Source organism: Microplitis demolitor, chromosome 4, assembly GCF_026212275.2.
Source record: "Microplitis demolitor isolate Queensland-Clemson2020A chromosome 4, iyMicDemo2.1a, whole genome shotgun sequence".
Classification (NCBI taxonomy): Eukaryota; Metazoa; Arthropoda; class Insecta; order Hymenoptera; family Braconidae; genus Microplitis; species Microplitis demolitor.
In genome coordinates this window covers 22,069,308-22,092,964 of record NC_068548.1, presented here as the reverse complement: position 1 = coordinate 22,092,964, position 23,657 = coordinate 22,069,308, and the positions used below count along the sequence as shown (strand labels likewise).

The window sequence follows — 23,657 nt, the reverse complement described above, 5'->3', positions numbered from 1 at the left end:
AGACATGGAAAAAAATGATTGTTATCAAATAGACGCAATTGATAAAAAAATTTTGATAAATGGCGAGCTTAGTCAAAAAAAAGTATATACATCGTATCTTTCTACCTTCCTCCACTTTTTTTGTAGTAATAATAATAATAAACTAAAAATTTTATGGCAAAGGCAGATCGATTACTCGACCACAAAAAATGTACGGCGCGTAAAAATAAATCGTTTGCTTAAATCTAAAAAAAAACGTGGTCGTGGTTTGAAAACAAATAAATTGTATGTAAATATTGCACGAGTAACGCAATTTATTTATAATTATTAAAAATTAGTATCGTATCGTATCGGCTGCCAAACTCCTGTTGTTTCATCTCTGCGATAGTAATGAGGCCTATTATCTCGGAAGACTGTCACAGCCGGAAATTGATTGTCTTGTATATATTTTAATGTTGCTCTTATCTAAAAAAAAAAAATTTAAGTAATTCAACTATCAAAAAATTTAAAAAATTATTTTTATGAAAAATATTTAATATTTATAATGACTACGGTCATTAGAAAATTTTCAAAGTTTAAAGTATGGACACTCTGGATCTTATTCGCGTTATCTCTGAAAATTTTTTATCGTCTAATATTTTAAAAATTAATAAATTTTAATAATTATAATACTTGAGAAACAAAATGAGGTGGTTCAACATCTGGTGAAGTAGACAGATGTTGTAAAATAAACTGATCGGACTGCGCCAGCCACAAATCAACTCCACGAAGTGGGTCGTAGTTGAAAGGTCCAATTCTCAAGAGTCCAAGTCCACAATCGTAAACATCTAGAACCTATAGGAACAATAATAATAATAATATTTAATTATTTTAAAAAAATAAGCCAATAGACCAATCGGCAATAGTCATGTGGGTCAAGTGTGCGCACTCATACCTACTGCACCCTTGCCCACATGAGTGATAATAAAATAAAATAGAATAAGACTGACTTGCTGGCCACCTGTCAAATGCCTCGCCGACCTCAAAGCCTGGTCTGGGCCCTTGTCCGGGAACGTTGCCGGGAATATCTCACCGGTCTTGACATTCAGCCCAATTCCATATATTACGGGCCAATGGATTCCTCCTCTCACTGTCGTATTAAGCTCGCCCACGCAGCAAAGTGTCAGGTCGATCTCGATAGGTTGCTTGTGAAAGGCAGCTGTTTAATTTATTTCATATTATTATTTTAATAATTCAAGTTATCAAATAAATATATATTAATATCTTACATAAAATATTGTAAAATAATTCTTCAGAGTAATTTCGTGGATCAGAGTAACCACCAACGAGCTGTAGCTCAACTCGGCCTTCAGGAAAACCCAGTGCGAGTTCCGTCACCCTCTGGACCATCGCAGCTGCAGCATCTTCAGTACCAGCACCATCAAGATGTGCCAGCGCAACAGCACCCGATCCTATAAATTACAATGCATCCAATAGATAAAATGCATTACTATAAATATGTTATATATATATATGTGCAAAGTGGTTTAAAAAAAATAAATAGCCTATGGTATATATCGGATGAAATATACGGCAAGAAAATTTTCTCAAGTGCCCAGAAACGCATCATTTTCTCATCTACACGTTGAACGTGGTGGCTTTACAAATTATAGTAACTGAAGATAAAAAGTTTAAAGTAAAAATAAAAAAAATTGATGATAGGAATCAAGTCTCATTGGTATCGTGTTCAAACGAGGCACCGACACTGCTCTGAGCACTGAGCACTGAGCACTGAGTACTGAGATAATTAAAAAAATATATATCTCGCATGTAAGACAGTTGAATGAGACAGATAGATATATGGGTATATGTTAAACATTACACGGTGTAGCGTAAAGCAATATAACACAGGTGTACAGGCGTTGAGGATCCGATAAAAAATTTTATAAAATACGGAAAGAGAGCTACATTTAAATAATACTTTTTCGACTTGCACGTCACGTTTTGTCTGTAAGTTTTTTTTAATTAGTAGGTGATGACTTTTATTTTTATTTAATTTCATGCCCGCGTGTTTAAGAAAAAAATTACGGGTTTCAAAACTAGACTGAGAGGAAAATTTTAATTGCGATTGCTAGTGAATTATTTGAGAGACTAAATTTTAATCTAAAATTAAAAATTTATTTTTTTGTCAATTTCCATGTGAACAGACTGTGAAAAATCGGGAGTGAATTCAGTGATAAAGGATTTTATTTAAATACAAATTCACTCCGATTCGGAGTCAATATTAAAATTGACTTCCCTTTAAAGTTAATTTTACTCCAAGGAAATTAAATAAATAGTCATCCACTCCACATTTAATCCGCGTTCACTCCGAAAATTTTTTAGAGTGCGGAAAAAAATGTAAAATAATATTTTCTATGATAAGAGCAGGAAAAATAAAATTCGATATCTAATTTGTTAAAAAAAAAAAAAAAAAAAAAATGATTGAATAAGACAATAATGACTTACCAGAATGTCTAACAACGACAATTATACACGTGGTCATGTCGTCTGAGCCAAGAATACTCACGTTCTCTGTAACAGAATAAGCAAAAGGATGTTGAATAAAATAAAAGTTAAATATAGATAGCGTAAGGAAAAGGGTTACGGTCAGATTGCTTGACCAATCAACTTGTCTTTATTTTTTTATTCCCATACATACATACATACATACATACATACATACATATATTGTCTTAGTCATTAAAAATAATAAAAAAAAGTCTCACTCTTTCACCGCAATTTTTAAAAAAATTGTTTTATTTTATTCTATCGTATCCTCTTTCATTTCAAGAGAGTTGAATGCAGTTCTTATAGTTGAAGCCAGTAATTGGCAGTCCTGAGCTAAAGTATAGTCGTGAATTATCGATAATAATCTCTACGACAGTTAATATTGCGTCGCTTTTACTTTTTAAGTCAATATATCGTTGTGTAATTTCAATTTTTAATGAAACAGTATAATATGTATACCATAGTACCGCGGTATGGAAAATTTTTTTTTAGTAATCTAATAAAACGTCCATTGATTTAAATTTAAAATAGTGATTGAAAGCATTTAATGGAGTCTGATGATATGTAAAAAAACCACTCGGATGTTTATTATTGAATTACTCAAGATGATGTGGACATTTATGTAAATAATTGATATTAATTTCTAGTAATTTTACACGTGTCATGCTTCTGCTTTCTTATTGCTTTTTTTAGTGCCCGAGAGGTTTAACTGGGACTTGAACAGTTATCGTCAGATTAAATAAAGAAAAAAGTGCTGAGATTTAAGTTCCTATATCTATAGATGGGACTTTATTTATTATTTTTTTATCTCTGGACTCGAAGCTATTGGCGTGTAATTTATCTCGGATTATCGAGCAATATGTGAACAGAATTTTTAAAAATTTAATTTTTGGCGGGACATTTAAATATTTTATTTGTGAGATTTCTATTGAGTTAATTGATTAGTTAATTAATTAAAATTACTTACTATCATGTGGAAGAGTTGCGGCCATTTCTCGTTGCTGTACATAGAGAAGGCCCACTGGACCCACTAATTTAGCGGGCATCGAATGCAATTGAGCAGCTGTCTCACGATAAATTGGATGCGCTCCATAAAGTGATCGGCTGTTTATCGGAGCCTCCTCTTGCAGGACTCCGTTTACCACCAACACCATCCTTTTTTAATTAAAAAATACTTGGTATTAATTTTCTTTAAATTAATTAATTAAAAAAAAAAGGAGTAAATTTTATTTCAGTAAAAATAAACTTTTTAAGCTTTTCATTTAAAAAAAAAAATAACGAAAGTTTATACGGATTAAAAATTTTTTACTGCGAATTGAGTTTGAAAAAAAAAATATGAGTATCCTTATATATGTAGTATGTACAGTATTAAACTCTGTAGAGCCCTTATGAATGCGATGGGATTTAAATCCTCCCGCTACAATTCTCTTGACATATTTTAAATTTATTTGTCACTTATTTTTTATTTCTACGGTTTATTATTATTTATTTTTATTTAACACTGCCTCCCATCATTCAAACTATGGAGACCATTACACAAGAGCCACAATATTTTATACTCGCGTATTAAGTCGCATTTCGTGAGCATTAATTTCATCGCCAGCGGACTTTTTTTTTTTTTCATTTTCACTTTTTAAATTTTATTTTACCCTTATTTCTGCAGCACGTACCACATGCTTGACTCTTTTGCACTATTCTCTATCCTTATCTCATATATATTTCCATACATACATCTTTGCATGTACACAAAAAAAAAAAAATTTTAAATGCGACACACAAAATCTTCCGTTATTTTTCTCACTTCCCTGAATTTTTTTCACCCCACCTTAAGCTCACGATAAATTTTACTTACAAAAAATTATTTTATTTACATCCTCCGATTTAAAAAAATCCCGGTCATTAAGCTGTCATTTAAAAAAAAAAAAATAATTTTTCTCAATTTCAATAAATTCAAAAAAAGTAGAAATTGCCGCTCATTTAATTGCAAAAAAAATTATTGTCAGCTGTCCATTTTACCCCTATTTCTACATCTATGAAATTGCATAATAAAAAAAACTGATAAAAATTTAGCGAATAAATTTTAATTTAAAATTTAATGATACGTGAATTATTTAAAAATATATATTTTAATTATATAACAAATTTCATAAGCTGATATTTTATTTCACTTAGGTTATTAATAGTAATAATAATAATAATAATAAAGTGCGTTGCTAAACAAATGTCCATAACGTCTGTGAAATAAAAATGGTAAATGTCTATGCAGGTTAACGATTATTTCAAAGGGATCAGTAATAAAATAATAAATAATATTAAAATATATAGTACAGATACTAAATCCAAAGTTCAATTTAAACGGTCGAATGGATTTCGATAACGAAGAAATTAATAATTAGTACTGGTTATTATTTATGTATTTAATTATTTTATTGTGCGTAATTTTGTTAATTTAAAATATGAGATTTATTTATTTAATTATTTGAATAATTAAATATTTAAAAAGTTACGATAAATAATTTATTTATAATATAAAAGAGGTTACTAACGAGACTAAAGATCAAAAAGAGAGATCTACGAGGATCGAAGATCAACACTATTGTTATAGAAAATTCGTGACGTGATTTCGTGTCAAGTGACTACGGTACACGTCTAAACCGCGACAATGTACTTGTATAACAAGCTGTACGTCACTTTGCTATGAAAAGAGTATAGACAATGAAAAAAATATAAATACGATATAAAAGATCAAAGGAGACTTATGGTGCAACAAAAAATATATATTGATAAGAATCGATTGTAGAGTCGACGAAGCACTCATTGTTGCGTTTTTAAATTCTTGTAAATCTTTTTACTTTTTCTGGTTCGTCCTATTGCGATACTTGTGATAAGTATTCGTTTATATACAAGTATATTTTTTTTAGGAAGTTTTAAAAAATTTGACAGCTCGAAAAAATCCGGGTCCATTTTGCCCCATTTTTTTTTAACGTAACCATATTTTTTTTTACTGTACACAGAACAAAAATTTTCGAGCGAAAAAATTTTTACTCGACCCTAAAAAATTTTTACTTTTCCCGAAAATTTTATTATAAATTAAAAAAAAAAAAAAAATTTTTTTTGGGGCAGAGCAATTTCAAATTTTCTGTGTAAAATTTTATTGCAAACGAGAAAAAGTTTACTCTGAGGTAAAATGGACCACGATTGTAAAAAAAAAATTTTCACTATAAATTTCAAATTTCCCGCTGGACTGATGAATTTTCCCCCCAAATTTTGAACAGAACTGAAGTAAAAATAAAAACCAAACTTTTTCTACCATAAGTGAAAAAATTTCACCCTCTTAATTTTCTAACCAAACGTAGTCACAAATCACCATAACTTCGAAAAAAAAATTTTCTTTCCACACTAAAAGTAAATTATTAAATAAACTTACTCAGTAAATATTATTTAAAATCCACTCAATAAATTCACTTGTATTTAAATCTAACTCACAATTAAATTTGAATTATTTAAGTTTCTTTAGTCAATAATAGGAGTGAGGAAATAATCAGGTGAAATGGTAAGACTTAACAAGAAACCGGTGGTTAAGACTACACTATTCTCGATACTCGATAGTAATGTGTTCAGCTTATTAACAAATCATACTAATTATAGCATTCCTTATCATTGTAGGCATAGATTGGCTGACATGCGTCCTACGTCACGTTGAGGGAGGAGTCAAAATCAAAATACGACCAACCAACATCCATGTCAGCGACTTATACATATTAATGCTCGATATAACGAATAATAACAACAATATGGAATAATTTACATGACAAATAGGCTACAAAAATATATATTTAAATAATAGTTATATATTTCGGTTGGGTATTTTTTTGTCGAAAGTGGAAATCAATTAAATATTTATGTAAAGTTATGCGCGGATATTAATATGTGGTGATGTGGACTAAGATTTAACGGACATAGGCTGAATGTAGCAGGAAAAAGGTGGAGGAGGTGAAGAAGGAAGAAGAGAAAGAGGAAGAGGAGAAGAAGGCAGAGAATATAGATGAGGGAATAAAAGGAGTGATAGGATCTGACTTGAGATATGGGAATAAAGCACAGCAGAAAAGGATTAAGCGCACACGAAAGACTACGAGTTGTGTTAGATTAAATCTGTAAGAACGAATGGACGGGCTGATGTCGACGGAAAAATCCGTAACATCGTATTGAGATTGCTCTCTTGTAGTTTTAGTTGTGTATGAGTATCAACTATGTTTGCTGACAGTGTGTGTGTTCATGTGATTTCACTCTCTCTAGAACTGTAATCCTTCAGCGATGGAATTTCTGTTGCTTAAACTTCTGTTGGACAAGAGCTAGACTGTTAGAAGAAGACTTTCAACCTTATATTCATATTTTTTTTTTTTTTTTTTTTTTTTTTTTTTTTTTCGTAAAACAATAGTGTTTTGACTAAACGCAATTTGTCTTTTTTTTCGACACAGAATTAGACTTTTTTGAAATATTTCAAGTTGAGTCTGTTCTAGAATTTTTTAATTTGGAAATTCCACAAAGTGAACCAATAAAATTTTTTTAATTTTCTTAATATTTTTGACTAATTGAGAAAATTTCTGGAATGCTTTCCCAATAAATTGGGGTTTAGGTTCAATTATTGACAAATAATTCAAGTTTTTTAGTAAAAAAAAAATTTACTACAAAATTTTGTTAAAAATTTTCTGTTTGAAAAAAAATTCTAAGAGCAATTTTTCTATCAGGATATTGTGTTCCACTGTACTTTGTACAGTATAATTATTTATGTTGTCATTAAAAAAAAAATTAAAATCCAAAAAGACTCGAAAAATATTATAAAACTGATTTTAAAGGGTTTTATAAAATATATACCATAAATTTAGTAGAAAAAAATGAAGTATATAATAAAAATGAGGATTACAAGCAACTACAAGGTGGATCCTGTGGAATTACTATGACGCAGGGAAAATTAGCGTCTGCCACCCCATTCGCCGGTATGAGATTACACGGCGGCGATGGCTATCGCCATTGTATCGCCAGGAAATTACACTCCTCGAAAATTCATTGTATCAGAATACGGCGTATAGAGAAGAGGATAAGAGAGCTACACTCTTCACTCTCTTCACTCTTCAATCTACACTACACTAAAGATATAGAGTCAGTTTAATATAAGTAGTGGAGGATAAAGTCCACCAAGAAACTCCTTCTCCATATTTGTAACTTTATTTTTTTATTAACTTCCCCTTTTTTATCCACTCGACTCATCCTTAGACCCACGTCTGTAATTTAACGTCATTGTTTCTTTTTTAAACTTTCCCTTTTAAATTGATAGCCACTTTTATTTATCATTATTATTATTATTATTATAATTATAATTATTATTGTTATTATAAACGATTACATGTTGACAGTTTTAAGAAGTCGTTAAAAAAAAAAAAAAATAATGTCGTAAACACGACAATTAATAAGTAAAAATAAAATTTTTAAACCAATGAATAAATATTTATCACACCCGTGGTGATATATTTATAATTATGCGAACGATAAACGAAATTCAAAGTTAACATAACATATCCCCTTATTTACTTGTCTTGGGCGATAATGATAAGTGATAATCGATAATTATATGCGTGATATCAGTCTCGACATGAGCGCTCAGATTAATCGGAATCGCCAGTAAATAAATGTGTCGATTTATTTTTTAAACGTGTGAAGAAACATCACTTATGTGATATATATATATGTATATATATGTGTAATCGGTTTATCTGGAGCATTCTCAGTAGATAAAGAAGACATATAAATTTTAATAAAAAATCTACGGCCTTATCTTCAGCTCGATAAGAGAAGCAATGAACTGGAGTTTTTTTTTTTTTTTTTTTTTTTTTGTAGAAATTAAATGTTGGGTTTTTTGGGGAGATATTTTTTATAATTGAAAGGTGTGATGTGTTTGGAAGTGATAAAAGTTTTGATGGAAGAGAAATTATTTTTTTTTACGGGACTAGTTTGAGGAGATAAAAAAAAATGTGGAGAGATTAGTGCCGAGATTAATTATATTTTTTGATAATTGAGTGAATGGCGGGAATTTAAATTAATTTTTTGGTTTTTTCAAATTTGACATTTATAAGGGCTGCAGTAATCAGTAATTTATTGTGGCGGCAATTTAATTTTATTTTAAAATTTATGATACGAGTTATTTATTTGAAAAAAAAAAAATTTATGTTGAAAAATTTTTATATAAATTTAGTTGCATATATTTTACGTCACTGTTTTTTCTAAAAAAAAAAAATAAATGAATAATGTTTTGATTCTCAAAAAAATGGTAATCCCCGCGAATTTCAAATTTTAATATTTAATAAACCGGAAGTTAAAAATAAAGCAATGTAAATTGAAGAAATAACTTGTGGGTGCTTTCTTACTCGTTATTCGTGACTGTAATAGCTGTGAAGCTGTGTTAGTTTACGTACACATATATATATATACATAGAAATGTACATCTGAGATTCAACCACACGGAAATCCACTTGAAAAGTAGCCATTACCTTAATTATTGGTGTCTCGAATACTCGACGAGTCTCGTCTGCATGAAATACTTCTCAATGTCGGTTGTCAAGTCTCACATACATTTATATATATATTTATGTACATACATTACATCGTATTCCCGTTTTTTTACACAAAGAAAATTTTTTCCATTGCTCATTTACTTTTCAGCGCCAACTTTATAATCGAAGTGAGGTAAAGTTGAAATAAGAAATTATTTAACCGCAGTGATAAATCACGTCTGTAAATCGTGATTAATTACAGAAAAGTTATTCAAATAAATAACCAATACATTGATCAATACACGGAAATAAATTGCAATCCTGAGCTTATTAGAAAAAAATAAAAATCTCGAGTCTACATAAATATATATACATTTATATCTAACGGATATAAAATATTTGAATTAAGTGTGGGATTAAATTATTTTTCTAATTGTCTGATTGAAGAGATGAGCAATTCACGTGAATAATTTTTAAACAGCCAGAAAGCGGGCAAAATAATCTCACGGAAGATGAGAGAAAGCAATGAGGATCGAGTACAAACTAGATATATACTATATATACAAAGGTAGAAATAGGATTGGATGGTAACCTATTGCTGACTATTACTGTTGCTGAGTTGTAGCTGATGCTGTTGCTGGTGGGTAGGATGAAACGCGGTAGTTATTTATTCAATCGTACAAACTCTGGTACTATCATCGATTACCTCATTCCGCGAATCGATCGGACTTGTATTGAAGAGAAGAATACGAATATAAGAATAACAAGACGGGATGAGATAAAAAAAAATCTGGAGAATCCTAACGGTTGGTAAAACGGGAATATACGTTTCTGATTCATTGGTGTATTGTGAAGTCTGCTAAATTTAACTATCAGCATATATATTTTTATTATTTTTTGAAAATATATTTGATGAGAAAAGCGGCTGATATTTTATCAAATAAGTCGGTCTGTATGTCAAATATTTTATCGATTTTTTTTTATATTTAATATTAGAGAAAAATATATTTCAATAACAGTCTCATATTTTTGAAAAATGAGAGCTCACTTTTTTGAAAAAATTCAGGTGAATTTATTTATTTTTAAATGACAAAAAAATTCCCATAACAAAAAAAAAATAAAGTGACATTTTATTTTTTAAAATTCTTTGAGCCCGCAGTTAAAAAAGTCCGGGCATACTGAGGGTCTTTAATTGGTACTCAAGCAATTGGTTCATAACAAATATATGACATAAATACTTTCATAATTTATCATCCAAATCATGAGCTCCAACACATAATTTTATAAAAAAAAAAAATGTATATTTGAAACCGGAGTTTTTTTAAAAAAAATTTTCCCATGATTTCGTGAACGTAAAAAAATTTTTGAAAATAAGTAAGAGGGCTCATTTGCATAGGTATTAGCTCCATGAGAATGTAACGCGGCTGATGATTAATTAGTCAGTTTAATTACTATCCTAATTACCTCGGATACGGATCTGAGCTGACCAAGTAATCACACTGCTGGGATAAGTACCGGTATATATCTCCACATATATATTGTATAGATAGGTGGATGTGTGGGATGACGACAAGGAAGACGATCATCTCGAATCTACATCCATGTGTACGAGGGAGAATTAACTCTAGGGACCAATATAACGATACGGGTAATTAATCCTCACGGAATCTCGACATGGATTAATATTTCAGTGAGATTACCGTTATCTTTGTTAGATTATATTTTCATGTGTTAATATTTTAAACTCGTGTAAAATAATTTGTATATATATATATATATATATATATATATATATATATATATATATACATTTGTATAAAATCTTTGAAAGATTAATTAGACAGAGGTTTTTAATGATGATATTTTATACTATCACGAACGGAGCTTCGGATATAAATTTAATCCTTATTATAGTCCTTAATTAAATTGTATCGTTATATATATTATATATTAAATATCTCGATAGAATTCATTAATATCTTTTAATAGAGCTTTATAATTAAACATTTTTTTTTTCGTTTTGACTAAAATAATTACTGATTTTTTTTTTTTTTTTTTTTTTTTTTTTATTATAGAGGGAAAAATCTTTGACTTTAAAATTTGAGTTTGATATGAAATTATTTTTAACTAATGACTATAATTAATTTCTAAAATTAATTACGATGAGTAGTTTTATTCTACAATAATTTATCCAATTAGAGAAAAAAAATTAAAAATTAAAAATTCTCATCAAATACTAATTATAAAATAATAATAATAGTATTCAAGTACGGTGACATTGATATGACTTTTTTAAAGTATTTTTGGGAAACTCCCACTGTTTAATTTCCTACCATCGTCACAATACTGATATCAGGTTAAGAAAAAAATTTTTAATAGAATTATTTAAGTGGGGACTCAGATATAAATATAAAAATTAGTCTATTACCAATTAAGTCTATTAATGAAATCACTGCGACACTGAGCTCGTAAGAACTGTCTTAAAAAAAAAAATTGTGAGCAGTACAATAATTGAATATATAAAATGTCTATAAAAATTTATTTTATTTTGGGTATTGTAATGGCCATTATTTTGTTAACCGAAAGTTGTGTTTCAAAAACACCAGGATGTAAAAATGCTGGCGAAGTAGTAAGTATAACTCATATTTTTTATATAAATCTACACTACACTGTAAAAAATCGGGAGTTAATTTGGAGTGATTATGGATTTTATTCAAATCCGTAATTTCTTTAGAGTGTATGACCCTAGTGTTTATTACAGTGATTATTATTTACTAAAATAACATAAAATTTTTTTTATTGCAGTGCAAGACATCGGACGATTGCTGTGACGATGGGTTGCAGGCGAAACTTTGTTCAGGTAACCCAGTTTCAAAATGCAATTATCTCTTCGAGGGGGAAATGAACTAATTAAGCAAATGAGCTATGATGGATAGGGGATTGATTGATTAAGAAAAAAAAAGGATAAGGTGTACTCATTTTGTCTGGTCCTCTACTATTTATTTTATTTTATTTCTTTACTTAATTAAAAATTTCATTAATAATTTTTAATCTAATTCGAAGTATTTCGATCAATTTTTGTGAATGTAACAATCGAAGTCGTAATGTCGAAGTAATGTTTTTTTAATGGCTTTTATTGAATTAATGGTACAAGTTAATTAAATGTTTCGATCCAATGACAGGAAGTACGAACGATAAAGATAAAATTGTTATACAAAAATGTATTTATATAGATATTAATTATGTGTAGTATTGTTTTAAAAAGAATTGTATTTTTAACTGATGTTGTTTTTCTTTGTTCGAAAATAAAAAGAGAAATTATTGTTTCTGTTCGATTGTCGAGTTTTTATAAAATTTTCTTCTTTTTATTTCTTTCATGTTCTATATATTTTTCAATATTTTTTTTTTTATTCTCGACGGTTTTTATGTTGATGTAAATTGAGTTTGACAATCTTGCCGTATCCTTATAATCCGACCTTCAGATGATGCGTCGGTAATATTATTTCCGCTGACATATTGCGAGCACGTTTTTTTCCACTATTTTTAAGATTTATTTATCTTATTTATTTATATATATATATATATATATATATATATATATATATATATATATATATATATATATATTTTCTCATGTTATTATTATTCTACAGTAATATATCTAGTGAAATGTCACGGGTATAAATAAATATAAAAAAAAAAAAAACGTAAGGAAAATATTTGAACAGTCGGTTTGTTCACAGCAAACAGCTACCTCGAATAAAAAATAATCATATAAATAAATATAAAATAAAAAATAATAGATCATAACAAATATAAAAGATAAATATAATAAATAAAATAACAATTGGGTTTGATATCCATTATAGAAATTTTTTTTTCTGTATGAGCTCAGTTACTCAATTTCGTTTTGCTTCAGGCGTTTTATCGAATCTCGGACAAAAAATAAATTTGAAATATTATTATACTATACTCGTTCTCATTTACAGAAATAATAAAGTATAATAAAACGTGATAAGACGGGAGATAACGTGTGACGTAAAAGTTCATTAAAAATAAAACTGTAAGATTATATATAAATATACATTTATTTGTTCAATAAATAAATGAATGGTTATAAGTATATACATATGTATAAATATACTCATCTAAAGCTGCGTAAAAATTTTTTTCCCAGTTTCGATTCATTTTCATGCCTACGGATGATTTGAAATCCATTTGAGCGTAAGCGATTTCCAAAAAAAATTTGAATTAGGGTTAGTCCCTCGCATGGTTTATTTTGTGTTGTAAGTCGCTGTCAGATGCTGCAACTCATCTAGAGCCGCGTAAAAATAGTGACGAAACCGATCACGAATCTGTTCGGATTCTGAGGAAATTAAAAACAATTTTTTTGGTGATCAATTTTACCGATGATCAAAAACTAGTCGATCAGTTCAAAAATTGCATTTAAAAATTTGAATTTCATGAAGTTTGAAAAGTTCATTCAAGCTAACAAACTAAGCTTTAATTTTATTTTTACTTCACACTGACTCTCACCAATTTCATGGGGGTTCAAAATTATTTTTGCAAAAAGTCTATTCTACATTCTGCCTCTAATGCAGAATTTTATTAACTTCTTTAAAAAAAAACTAAAACAAATGTCAATTACCAAATAAAAAAAATCTTTATTCCACTATTCCACGGCCTAGAGCTCAACAAAATCCATTCCTCCCCTATCCGATAGCAAAATATTTAAAAAACATCGAACAAGCAGATTTACATCCAAGTCATCTCCAAGTGTTCCATTACGGGAGTAAAAAAAAGGGTTGCATGGGCAGTAGACAAGAAAAGGACGATGTTAATCGAGATATGTATCAAGCGCCCGGAATTCACGGTCCGCGTGCACATCTTAATCGTGGAATATGTTGCACGCGAATAGACTGAGAAAGTAAATAAAAAATAAACAAGAGCTGGATACAAGTAAAAGTATAATAATAAAGTTATCCAAGCTAAATAAAAACGTTTTCACGTTCTGCCGCGCTTCTCATGATCCACATATGTTGCATTGTCTTTACGCCATCACACGGATCGTTGGCAACACCTCGCGCGGAAAATGCACATCAATTTATCTCGTGGTTTTCCACTTATTGTAAAATTTCATAAAATAATGACAGTAAAAAAATTTTAAAAATGTTACCTGGTTGTTTTTTATTAATCTTCAGGTAGGACACGTTCCTGCCGCCATATTCAGTCTTTTCTCTCCAGTACCTTCTACCCTCTGTTTATTTCTGAAACCAGCCATGGAAAAAAAAAGGAATAAAATTAATAAATAAATCATGAGAATTTTATTCGTTAAATAATTACAGATTAATTCAAATTCAAATTCAAATTTAAATTTTCAAATCTTTAAATCTTTGAACCTCAACATCCATAAAATAATTTATAAATAAAAATTTAAATTCATATGAAGAAAATTTAACTTGGAAATAAAAGGGAACATAAAAACGTCGATTTTAAAATTAACTTGATATATTTATAGCGAAAAAAAAAATAGTAGATATGTTAAGTTTGGGATCATGATAAATATTTGAAATTTTTTGACAACACCTGCATAGGTCACGGCAGAGACTACTAAATATATGTTTAGTGATATTAAATTGTTATCATAAAATAAATATAGAGATCTATAATATTTATCGAGTGTATCTAGAACGTATGCAAAGCTTGATACATTATTAGCATACAGTGGCCCAGGTGACCACTGACTATTTGCATATTTATAGGCTTTGACTTCCTTCGATTGTATTTGGTCTTTATACTCAGTGTACTTCTGCTTATTTTTTAAACATTCGTTTATATGCAGCAATAAATCTGTCATAGACATTAATCATTAATTCCATGTATTTAAATTTTAATTATTATTAAATTGATCTTTGTTAGCATGGAATAAACACTTGAAAAATGCTGTGAAATGTCAATTTTATAGTTATTGAAATAAGCAAGTCCATTATTGACTCGTGTTGTTTTTCAAATATTTATTTCCATTCATAACATTCTGTAAAAAATTTTTTTAATTTATTTGACTAACAGACGAAAAAAATTTGCAGTATAAAATTTAAATGTAGCGAAGAAAACATTGTATATATTTTTTGTGGGCAAATATACATTTTCATTGAAAAATTTCTGAAAAAATGTTTTGGACAGAAATTTGGAAAAAAATGTTTTTCTCAAATTTTTGGGATGTTCTGTTTTTCTACATGTGAACATTGAAAATTTGATTTTCAATTATAATTTTTTTTTTTTCATTTTCAGGAAAAATGAAGTAGCTTACAAAATATGAAAATAAAATTTTCAATGGTCATTTGTACAAAAATGGAAGATACCAAAAATTTGAGAAAAACATTTTTTTCCAAATTTCTGTCCAAAAAATTTTTTCAGGAATTTTCTAATGTACTCAATGTACATTTGCCCAAAAAAAAAAATGTACGATGCCTTCTTCGCTGTATTTAAAATTTTATACTGCAAATTTCTTTCTTCACTTAGATTAGACATAAAAAATTTTATTATTTTTCAATATTCCTACCGTACAACTGAGTTATTTACCGGCATGGTTTCTGCAAAATAGACTTTATAATTTTCTCACACTGCATACAATATTACAATAGAGATTATCGAAAGTTAAATAGAAAATTTCAAATTATTCAAGCACACCCTGAAGAATTTTAAAAATTTTCAAATTTCTCCAGTTATTTTTAATCAGCACGCTAATGAAAAGTGGGTGCACACTAGTAATGGACGTTATCGTTCGACAGTAATAATTGCGCACACTTGTAAACCCCGCGGCCAGACAACCCGTACATACATACATACACATTTAGTGTACATAGACACACGACGGTCCGCATTCCATGAGTGGAACAACCGGTACACGTTACAGTGGTTCTCACTAAAAGACAATTGCAGACATTAAACTATTTTAATAAACTTCTCAGATGCTGCAGCACCAAGTCCAGTGTAGTCTACTTTTTTTCTGGTACCCACTCTCGTTTACTTTTTACTTCATCATTAAACTCAACTCCTCTTTACTCGGCTCTGAAGTTAAGGCATTTAAAGATTAAAGAAGATACTACTGAAGACTTAACGAGACCAAAGAAACAGAGATTGGTTATCCTACGGTTATGTAACTTTCTTAAACGTGAGTGGTCTCAGTATTTTGCGGAAGTAATTTCAATACTTCCGCCTTCAAATTTTTTAAATTATTTTTATATCAACAATTAAAAAAAAAGATTGAAGAACTCTAGTATAAATATAAATATAAGAAATATGAATTTAATAGTTTGGATTTTTCGCGCTCGATTGTTGACGTCTATTGGAAATAAGAATCAAGATTCGGTTGTCACTCAGCACAATGTGAGTTACTGAGGTACAGAACAGTTTTTTCCCTGCAGTTGCATCTAGATTTCTACTTTGCTTAGCGGAGTTGTTTTATTTTTTTGCATTGCCTCTGTCTCTGTCACTCTCGCCGGCTGGGTATAAAGAGTTGCAGAGTCAGTCACGGTGATTTATGTGCATAAGACTCGAGTACAGTTTCTACGGTCGCTGATATTAAAATTATTTTGCTATACTTTATATTACATTAGTTTACTTTGTTTTATTCTACTGTATATTTATTTTGAATTAATTATAATCATTTTATAAATATAATTCAAGTGCTTAGAGATTAAATCATTAATTAAGTTATTAGATTTATAAAAAGGTGTGATTATGATAAGACAGATAAAACAAGTTTTAATTATTTATATATATATATATACATAATTTACATATATTTATATAATAACCAGACAGTGTCTAGTCGACATATCAAATAAATCTAGTAAACTTTTGTAGTACAAAGTAATCATTTTTATTTGTATAGCTAGCAGGTAAGGGGCAAAATGGGCCGCGAAAAAAAAATTTCAATAAAAAATTTTTAATTTCACGTTAAAAAAAACGTAGAGTTTTCTAAAAAAAAAAAATAATAAAATTTTTGAAGACCCATTTTACCCCCTCTTCGTACTTAAAATTTAAAAATGAGGCTTAGACGATATTAAAAAAAAAATTTTTATGTAAATTCTGATTATTTGTCTAGTGAAATATAAGCAATATTTAAATACTAATAAATAGCGGAGTAAAAAAGATGCGTGATGACATGCAACAAAAGTTGAAATTAATAAGAAGAAAGTGAAATCAGTTAGATAGAAAATATAATTTTATAGTTGGGTTTAATGATTCTTTTAAATAAAATAAAAGCCTATGAAGAAATTTCGACAAATTCTATTCTGTAGAGCTAAAATTACTTAGAACGGTTTAATTTATAAAATTATGGATGCATGTAAGTTGCAGAATATGAAGATACGCGTATAAATTTTCGAGTAACAAATCAAAGAACCAACCATCTAATTTGCTTCTGTGCACATAAATGTGCCCGCGTGTAGCGATGTAACGTCTAATTGGAGTCCGTAGAGGATAAAGAAACGACTGTTATGTACACATATATATATAGATATCCATATGTGTATAAATATATGTGTACGTATGGATCTATAGAATAAACGTGCATGCGGACCGTACGAAATTTGCTTCGTTAGTTTGAGCGCCTGTTCTATAAGAGGAAGGAACGAACAGAAAACCGTTGCCGTGGGAAAGTCCAGGGAGATATACATACGTACGTACATATACTTAGTTATAGTGTACTTATATTCATGGAAATCTATTCTATTGCTTATAATTTTATATCATGCATTAAAAAATAACTCATAAATTTTAATGCCCCTCTTCTGAAAAAGCTTCTTTGAGAAATAATCTTCCGGGAATTAATATTTAATTTTCTGCTATTACATCTAAATACCCGCTCTTTAATTTTTTTATTCATTACCTTTTTTTTTATAACACTACTCCGTATAATTATCTTCCTAACGAGCTTAAATTGGTCATTGGCAATAAGAATTTTTTTTTTTTTAATTATTTTTATGATTAAAAAAAAAATTATTTATGGAACGATGTAATGAGAATTTATAAAATTTTTGTCTATTTTTAAATTTATAATTAGAAAAGTCGGGGAGTTCGGACACGTTAATTATTTAAAAAAAAAAAAATGGCCGGTAGAAGTACCACTCGATGCCACTGCTCCACTTTTTAATAATTTTTGAATTGATTTAAAAATGATAAATTTAAAAAATATAAATATTTCGAAAAATTGCACTTATAGTTTTATAAATTTTCTACATATGCATATTTTTAGTTTTTATTTTTTTAAAATTAAATTGCAAAAAAAAAAAATCAAAAATTATTGTCTGCTAACTTCACTGTATAAAAATTATATGAAAAAAATTTCCATGTGATAAAAATATTTTCAAACCCATTCAAAAAATTAATTACCCCATTGCTTATTTTGAAAATTATTTAATCAAAATTTTCCAAGTATCAAAAACTGGCGAAAGACGGTACCTATACTCTGTAGACAAAATACGAGAATATATGAAATTTAAAGCTCTCGAGCTTATCTACGAGAACTAAAACACCTGAGTACATTTAAAGCCCATTTAAGTGTAAAGAGCAGGAATTTAGGAATCGGGTTAGTGTGGAAGTATAAATTCTTAAACCTCTGAATTTCGAGCTCGGTTAACCACAAAGACTCTTTCGGGATGTGAAGCACGTCATGCCTCTAATTTAAAAGCTTTATGTACTCTTCTAATGTCATATAATATAACGTTGAATAATTTACATACATTTATGTAGATATCTATAGGTATGAACGTGTTAAGTATGTAGATATAGTATAATAATGGCGCCACTCATCTATACTCGCATAATTTCATGCAATATCGTGCGAGATGTGTAATAGACGTGTGTACTTTTTTTTTGCTCATCACCATACATCCTCTCGCTGTGCACTTACTACTTCACCATCCAAGAAAGCAAGTGCACATGGAATATATGGTGAGTTAACCCAAGTACTCATATATACATATATACATATATATATATATATATATATATATATATATATATATATATGTGGATATATAAGATGAGAGTAGTCGAGATGAAGCTCCAGGCGCGGCCAGATTAATGAAACTCATGCGAACAGTGTTGCTCAACTTTGACATTTAAATTTTAATTTAATTTTAATTAATAGTTAAATTTTTACTTTAAAAAAAAATCCTGTTTAATTTCATTTGTTAATTAATTCTATGAAAAATACGGAGAAAAATAAGCGACGATTTTTGGAAGCAGAATTTTTCAAAATTTTGTCAAATAGAAAAAAGTATCCGGAGAAAAAATTTGATGGTTGAGATCCGATTAGGTAATAAATTTATTCTGACATTAAAATAATTTTTAGTGTTAAAATTATCTTGAGGCGGTCGTTAATAAAAATAATAAATAATTAATTGTTGAGTTAATCGCGATATTAATTAAATAAATGGTTATTGCCTCTAGCTGATTACTATTACAGCCGAGGATTGGGAGTGGCAAATAAATAAAACTGAGAGGATTTATTAATCATAGACAAAGATAGTCAATTTATATATATAATATATATGTGTGTAGGGGAGACTGGGGCAAGACGGCCCACCTAAGCCGATTATTATTCTTTGTGGCTTTTAACCATCAAGTCGATTTACTCTCTTCCAACTTTAACTCAATTCACCAAAATTTTGGTGAGGCTCCTGAAAAAAAATTTTTTTTTTTGGGCAAGACGGCCCCCTCCGAAAAAAATGAAAAAAAATTTTTTTTTTTTTTAATTGTAAAAAAATTTCCCGCGTCACAAATGTTTATATTTTTGTCTTTAACAACTGAATTTACTTTTATATTACTCGAAATAACCTTTTTTGATATAATACGAGTAATTTATTCACTTCTGTAGAAAAAAATTGAGTGTTTTAATTTTTTTCCAAACATATTACCAAATACTGTACCAAATTTTATAAATATATTATTCATAATGTTACATATAATAATTATAATTGTTTTGTTGGATTCTATAACAAATTATATGAATAAATTAAAAGTTCATTAATAAAAAATAACATAATTGATTAATAATTATTTTTCTATTGAATAAAAAATTGATTATTGGTATTTTTAACTTTTTCAACTGCTCTATTTTACTCCAAATCCATAGAATTAATCAAAAAATGATATTTATATTAAATTAATCATGACTAGGTTATAATAATATGAAATACATTTTTTTTTAGAATTTTGAGTGGTTCATTTTGCCCCTAGTTTCACGTATAAGGCTAAAAATGAGTAAATAATCTGAATTTCTGATAATCAAAAGAAAACAAGAAAAAAAAATTTTGTTAATTTTTGAGGTGGGCCTTCTTGCCCCGGTCTCCCCTATGTGAGTAGGTAGATATATATTTATAATATAGCTTATAATATATAGCCGTCTATTGATTTGATCCTCGCGTGTCCGGTAAAACTCGCGGGAGGATATAACCTGCACATTTATAAATATAAATATATATAGGCATGTATGTATAGAGGTCTGGAGATAAGAGCATGAAAAAATATTAAACGAACGTGGAATTAATCTGACCGGGTGTATATAATGCCCAGGAGAGACCCAGCGCATATGCTCGTAATCGACTCTTACCCGAGAGAGCCTCGGGCTTTTATACGTGAGCGCAAATCCGAAGAGGATTATCTCTCCTTTTCATTATTTCATTCTCTTTTTGCTCCTCAATATTTATATTTATATTTATATATATAACAGTGGGATTAAATGAGACAGCAGAAAATTTTCATCTGGACAAAGTGGATACTCGAAAAAAAATTTTTTTTTTCCAAAATGACGGATTTGAATTTTTTGTTTTTCATGATTTTTTAAAAAAACGGGGCAAAGTGGCCACTCGAAAATATTCTTAAATTTTTTGTAGTGACCATTTTACTTTATTAATTTAATTACTAACGACTAAGACGATAAAAAATTACGTAGAGATTTTTTATCTGTAAGGATAAAAATAAAACAAAATTGAAAGCTGACATTTTTGACATCTCACTATCGTCTTTTATGTATTTTAACTTTTTTTTTTTTGTTACTTCTCCATCCTGACGATCGTCGTTACTTCGGATGAGACTTTTTACGTCGGTTTTATTATCCGGAGGGTACGGTGGGGTCACGTCAAACGAGAAGCTGAAAGAGAGAGAGGAAATGGAAGGAAGAGAGTGTAAAATGGAATACGAATGAAAATAAAAATCTAAATAGAAATAAAAAAAATGAGTATGTCAGACAAGAGTAATATTCAAAACGTGTCGCGACACGAATGACTTTAACTGTTGAGCTACTATACCTTGTTTTTTTTATTTATGGATCTCGAGTAGTGCGAAACGACGTGGAATGGAGTAAAAAAAGCAACAAAATAAAAGACGAGTCACAGCTGTGCTCTTGAGCATCAGCCACGTGGGTGTAGATGCTCAGACACGCGGTTTATTTGGGTTCAACACTTTCCTTTTCTTCAAACTTTATTTTTTACCAGAGCTCATATTTTTATATTTTTTTAACTTAAAATCCATAATTAAATGATTTTTAAATTTGGTCATTGGAAATTTTTGAAAATCAATTTTTGGTATTTTTGAACTCTGCTGGAGTCGCAAAATTTAAAAATGACTTCAATTTTTTTTTTTGACGTACTCTAAAAATTTGAAAAATTATTTTGAATATTGCAGGTCATATTAGTAGTTATTTCAAGTTAATTACCTGAAAAATTATCCCGATCAATAATGATCACTTTGCTGCTATCAAATTATCAAAAAACGCGGTAGTTTTTGAAAAATTTAATACTATAGGTTATTTGATATTCATAGATCCATAAATTATTGCACTTAACTCAAATGGTAATTTAAAGCACCGGAGCTGTAGTTACACCACTACCAGACCAGATGATTCTATCTTATTACGTAGTCTACGTACATATAATACAGTACATAACTACATATGACTGCCAGCATGTAACCACTCACGCAACAGATTTAAGATGTCACTAAAAAATATCCTCTGTTCTGTAATAAATAATTGCCAACTATCCTCATTAAATTTGTAAAAAACGCTCTTTCAGTAAACAAATAGTCATAAATTAAGATGCAATTATTAATAAATAAATAAATATATAAATATAAAATATGTTTTCACATAATAACCAGTTTTCACACCTTCATTGTTTGTTGAAATTTTAATGCTTCTTGTTATCTTTCATTATTTTATGTCTAAATTTATATTTTATATCCATTCAATCACAAGATTTATATATTACCTCATTATATATTTCTATATAAATAAATATATTGAACTGTGTCATTTTTTTCCGATTATTCAAATATTTTTATTTTTCATTAAAGCTCAAAATTACGTTATTCTACTTATTGTTATTTTTACGTCAAAAGTATCTCTGTTCGTCATATTAATCATATATATGATATACTTTTGCTGAGCTGAAAAAATTTTGATTATTTCTTAAGCATTAAAATTTCAAATTTTGAATTTTTCATTAAGATCTTTTTTGTTGCTCTGTTACTTTTCAAAAAAATTATTCTACTACATTTTTATGTAATGTTTAAATTTTAGCCGCTATAACAATTTTTCATTTTGTTTTTTGCAAAAAAAATGGAAATATGAGCGGCCTTCCAAAATTAGAACTACGGACAACAAAAAAATTTCTTTGGGTTTAAATGCTTTTGAAAAATGAGAATATGAAATGTCATGAAATGACAGTCATATATTTATGTACAATATATATTTATATACAATAAAAAATATGAGGTATATTATAATACTAGAGTCATAAATTATATTATTGATAACGGTAAATTTTTTAAAGTGATAAATTTAAATGGAATATATTTTTATAGTTATTTATGAATATCCTGTATGAAAAATAAAAAATTTGTAATAACAATAATTAGTATCCTTGCTCCAAATAAATTTAATGACAGATAAAATGATAACAACTCACCGACAGAGGCCAGCAGAGTATCACGCCGCCCAAGTATTTTGTTAAAATAAAACAATAGTAATGCACAACACGGTCGATAAAACAAATAAACAAATATATTGATTGCTATAAAAAAAAAATAGCAGAAAATTGTATATTTTTTATTATTTGAAAAATTTTTTGGAAACTCTATTGGATAAAGATTCACTGTTATGCAATGAGCAACTGGTGGCACACGCGTGAGACTGAATCGAGATGGAGTTCAGGAGCGAGTCAACAGAAAAATAAATAGAATGTCAACTGTCACTTCACATTTATTTTTCGATGTTTTGAAAAAATGGCGCTCGAAATTAGGAGATGTTTCGAGGTCCTTAGAACAAATTTTCCCGAGGTAAAGGGTTAAGTCAGAAAATAGTCGTACAAAAGAGGCCAGATGTGGCCACACTCGGCCACCACACTGTCTGCACTAAGACCATTTTCTACTTACATCGAGTACTTGACGGTAGGATGCGTGCGCACGTGCTGACTGTATTGGATGCATACTATTCGATCCTACTGCAATTTTTAAAAAACTTCATACTTCACATACTTCACTAGCAATTTCTGTAAGAAAAATTTACTAGACTAATTATTTTTTCAATTT

At 28.8% G+C, this 23,657-nt stretch overlaps 1 protein-coding gene across 3 annotated transcripts; it reads right to left on the bottom strand.

The window, feature by feature from the left end:
- Nucleotides 1–254: 254 nt before the first annotated feature.
- On the bottom strand, nucleotides 255–23,481 carry LOC103577429 (protein N-terminal asparagine amidohydrolase). 3 transcript variants are annotated; one of them, XM_008558056.3, is made up of 9 exons: nucleotides 23,036–23,481; nucleotides 21,784–22,085; nucleotides 14,233–14,323; nucleotides 3,476–3,663; nucleotides 2,467–2,532; nucleotides 1,248–1,430; nucleotides 969–1,177; nucleotides 652–813; nucleotides 255–444 (listed from the first exon to the last, which is right to left on the bottom strand). In XM_008558056.3, the coding sequence occupies exons 4-9, from the start codon at nucleotides 3,660–3,662 to the stop codon at nucleotides 307–309; spliced, it is 945 nt and encodes a 314-aa protein (XP_008556278.1). In that variant the 5' UTR covers nucleotide 3,663; nucleotides 14,233–14,323; nucleotides 21,784–22,085; nucleotides 23,036–23,481; the 3' UTR covers nucleotides 255–306. The 3 variants fall into 3 exon arrangements, with proteins under 3 accessions (XP_008556278.1, XP_008556276.1, XP_008556277.1); XM_008558054.3 differs by lacking the exon at nucleotides 21,784–22,085; XM_008558055.3 differs by lacking the exons at nucleotides 14,233–14,323; nucleotides 21,784–22,085; nucleotides 23,036–23,481 and adding an exon at nucleotides 5,936–6,132.
- Nucleotides 23,482–23,657: the final 176 nt, after the last annotated feature.

Coding starts and splice junctions, on each gene's coding strand:
- LOC103577429 (XM_008558056.3), bottom strand. CDS start 3,662: ATGGTGTTGGTGGTAAACGGAGTCCTGCAAGAGGAGGCTCCGATAAAC. Junction 2,533..3,475: donor CGCAACTCTTCCACATGATA/GTAAGTAATTTT, acceptor ATTCTGTTACAG/AGAACGTGAGTATTCTTGGC. Junction 1,178..1,247: donor ATTATTTTACAATATTTTAT/GTAAGATATTAA, acceptor TAAATTAAACAG/CTGCCTTTCACAAGCAACCT.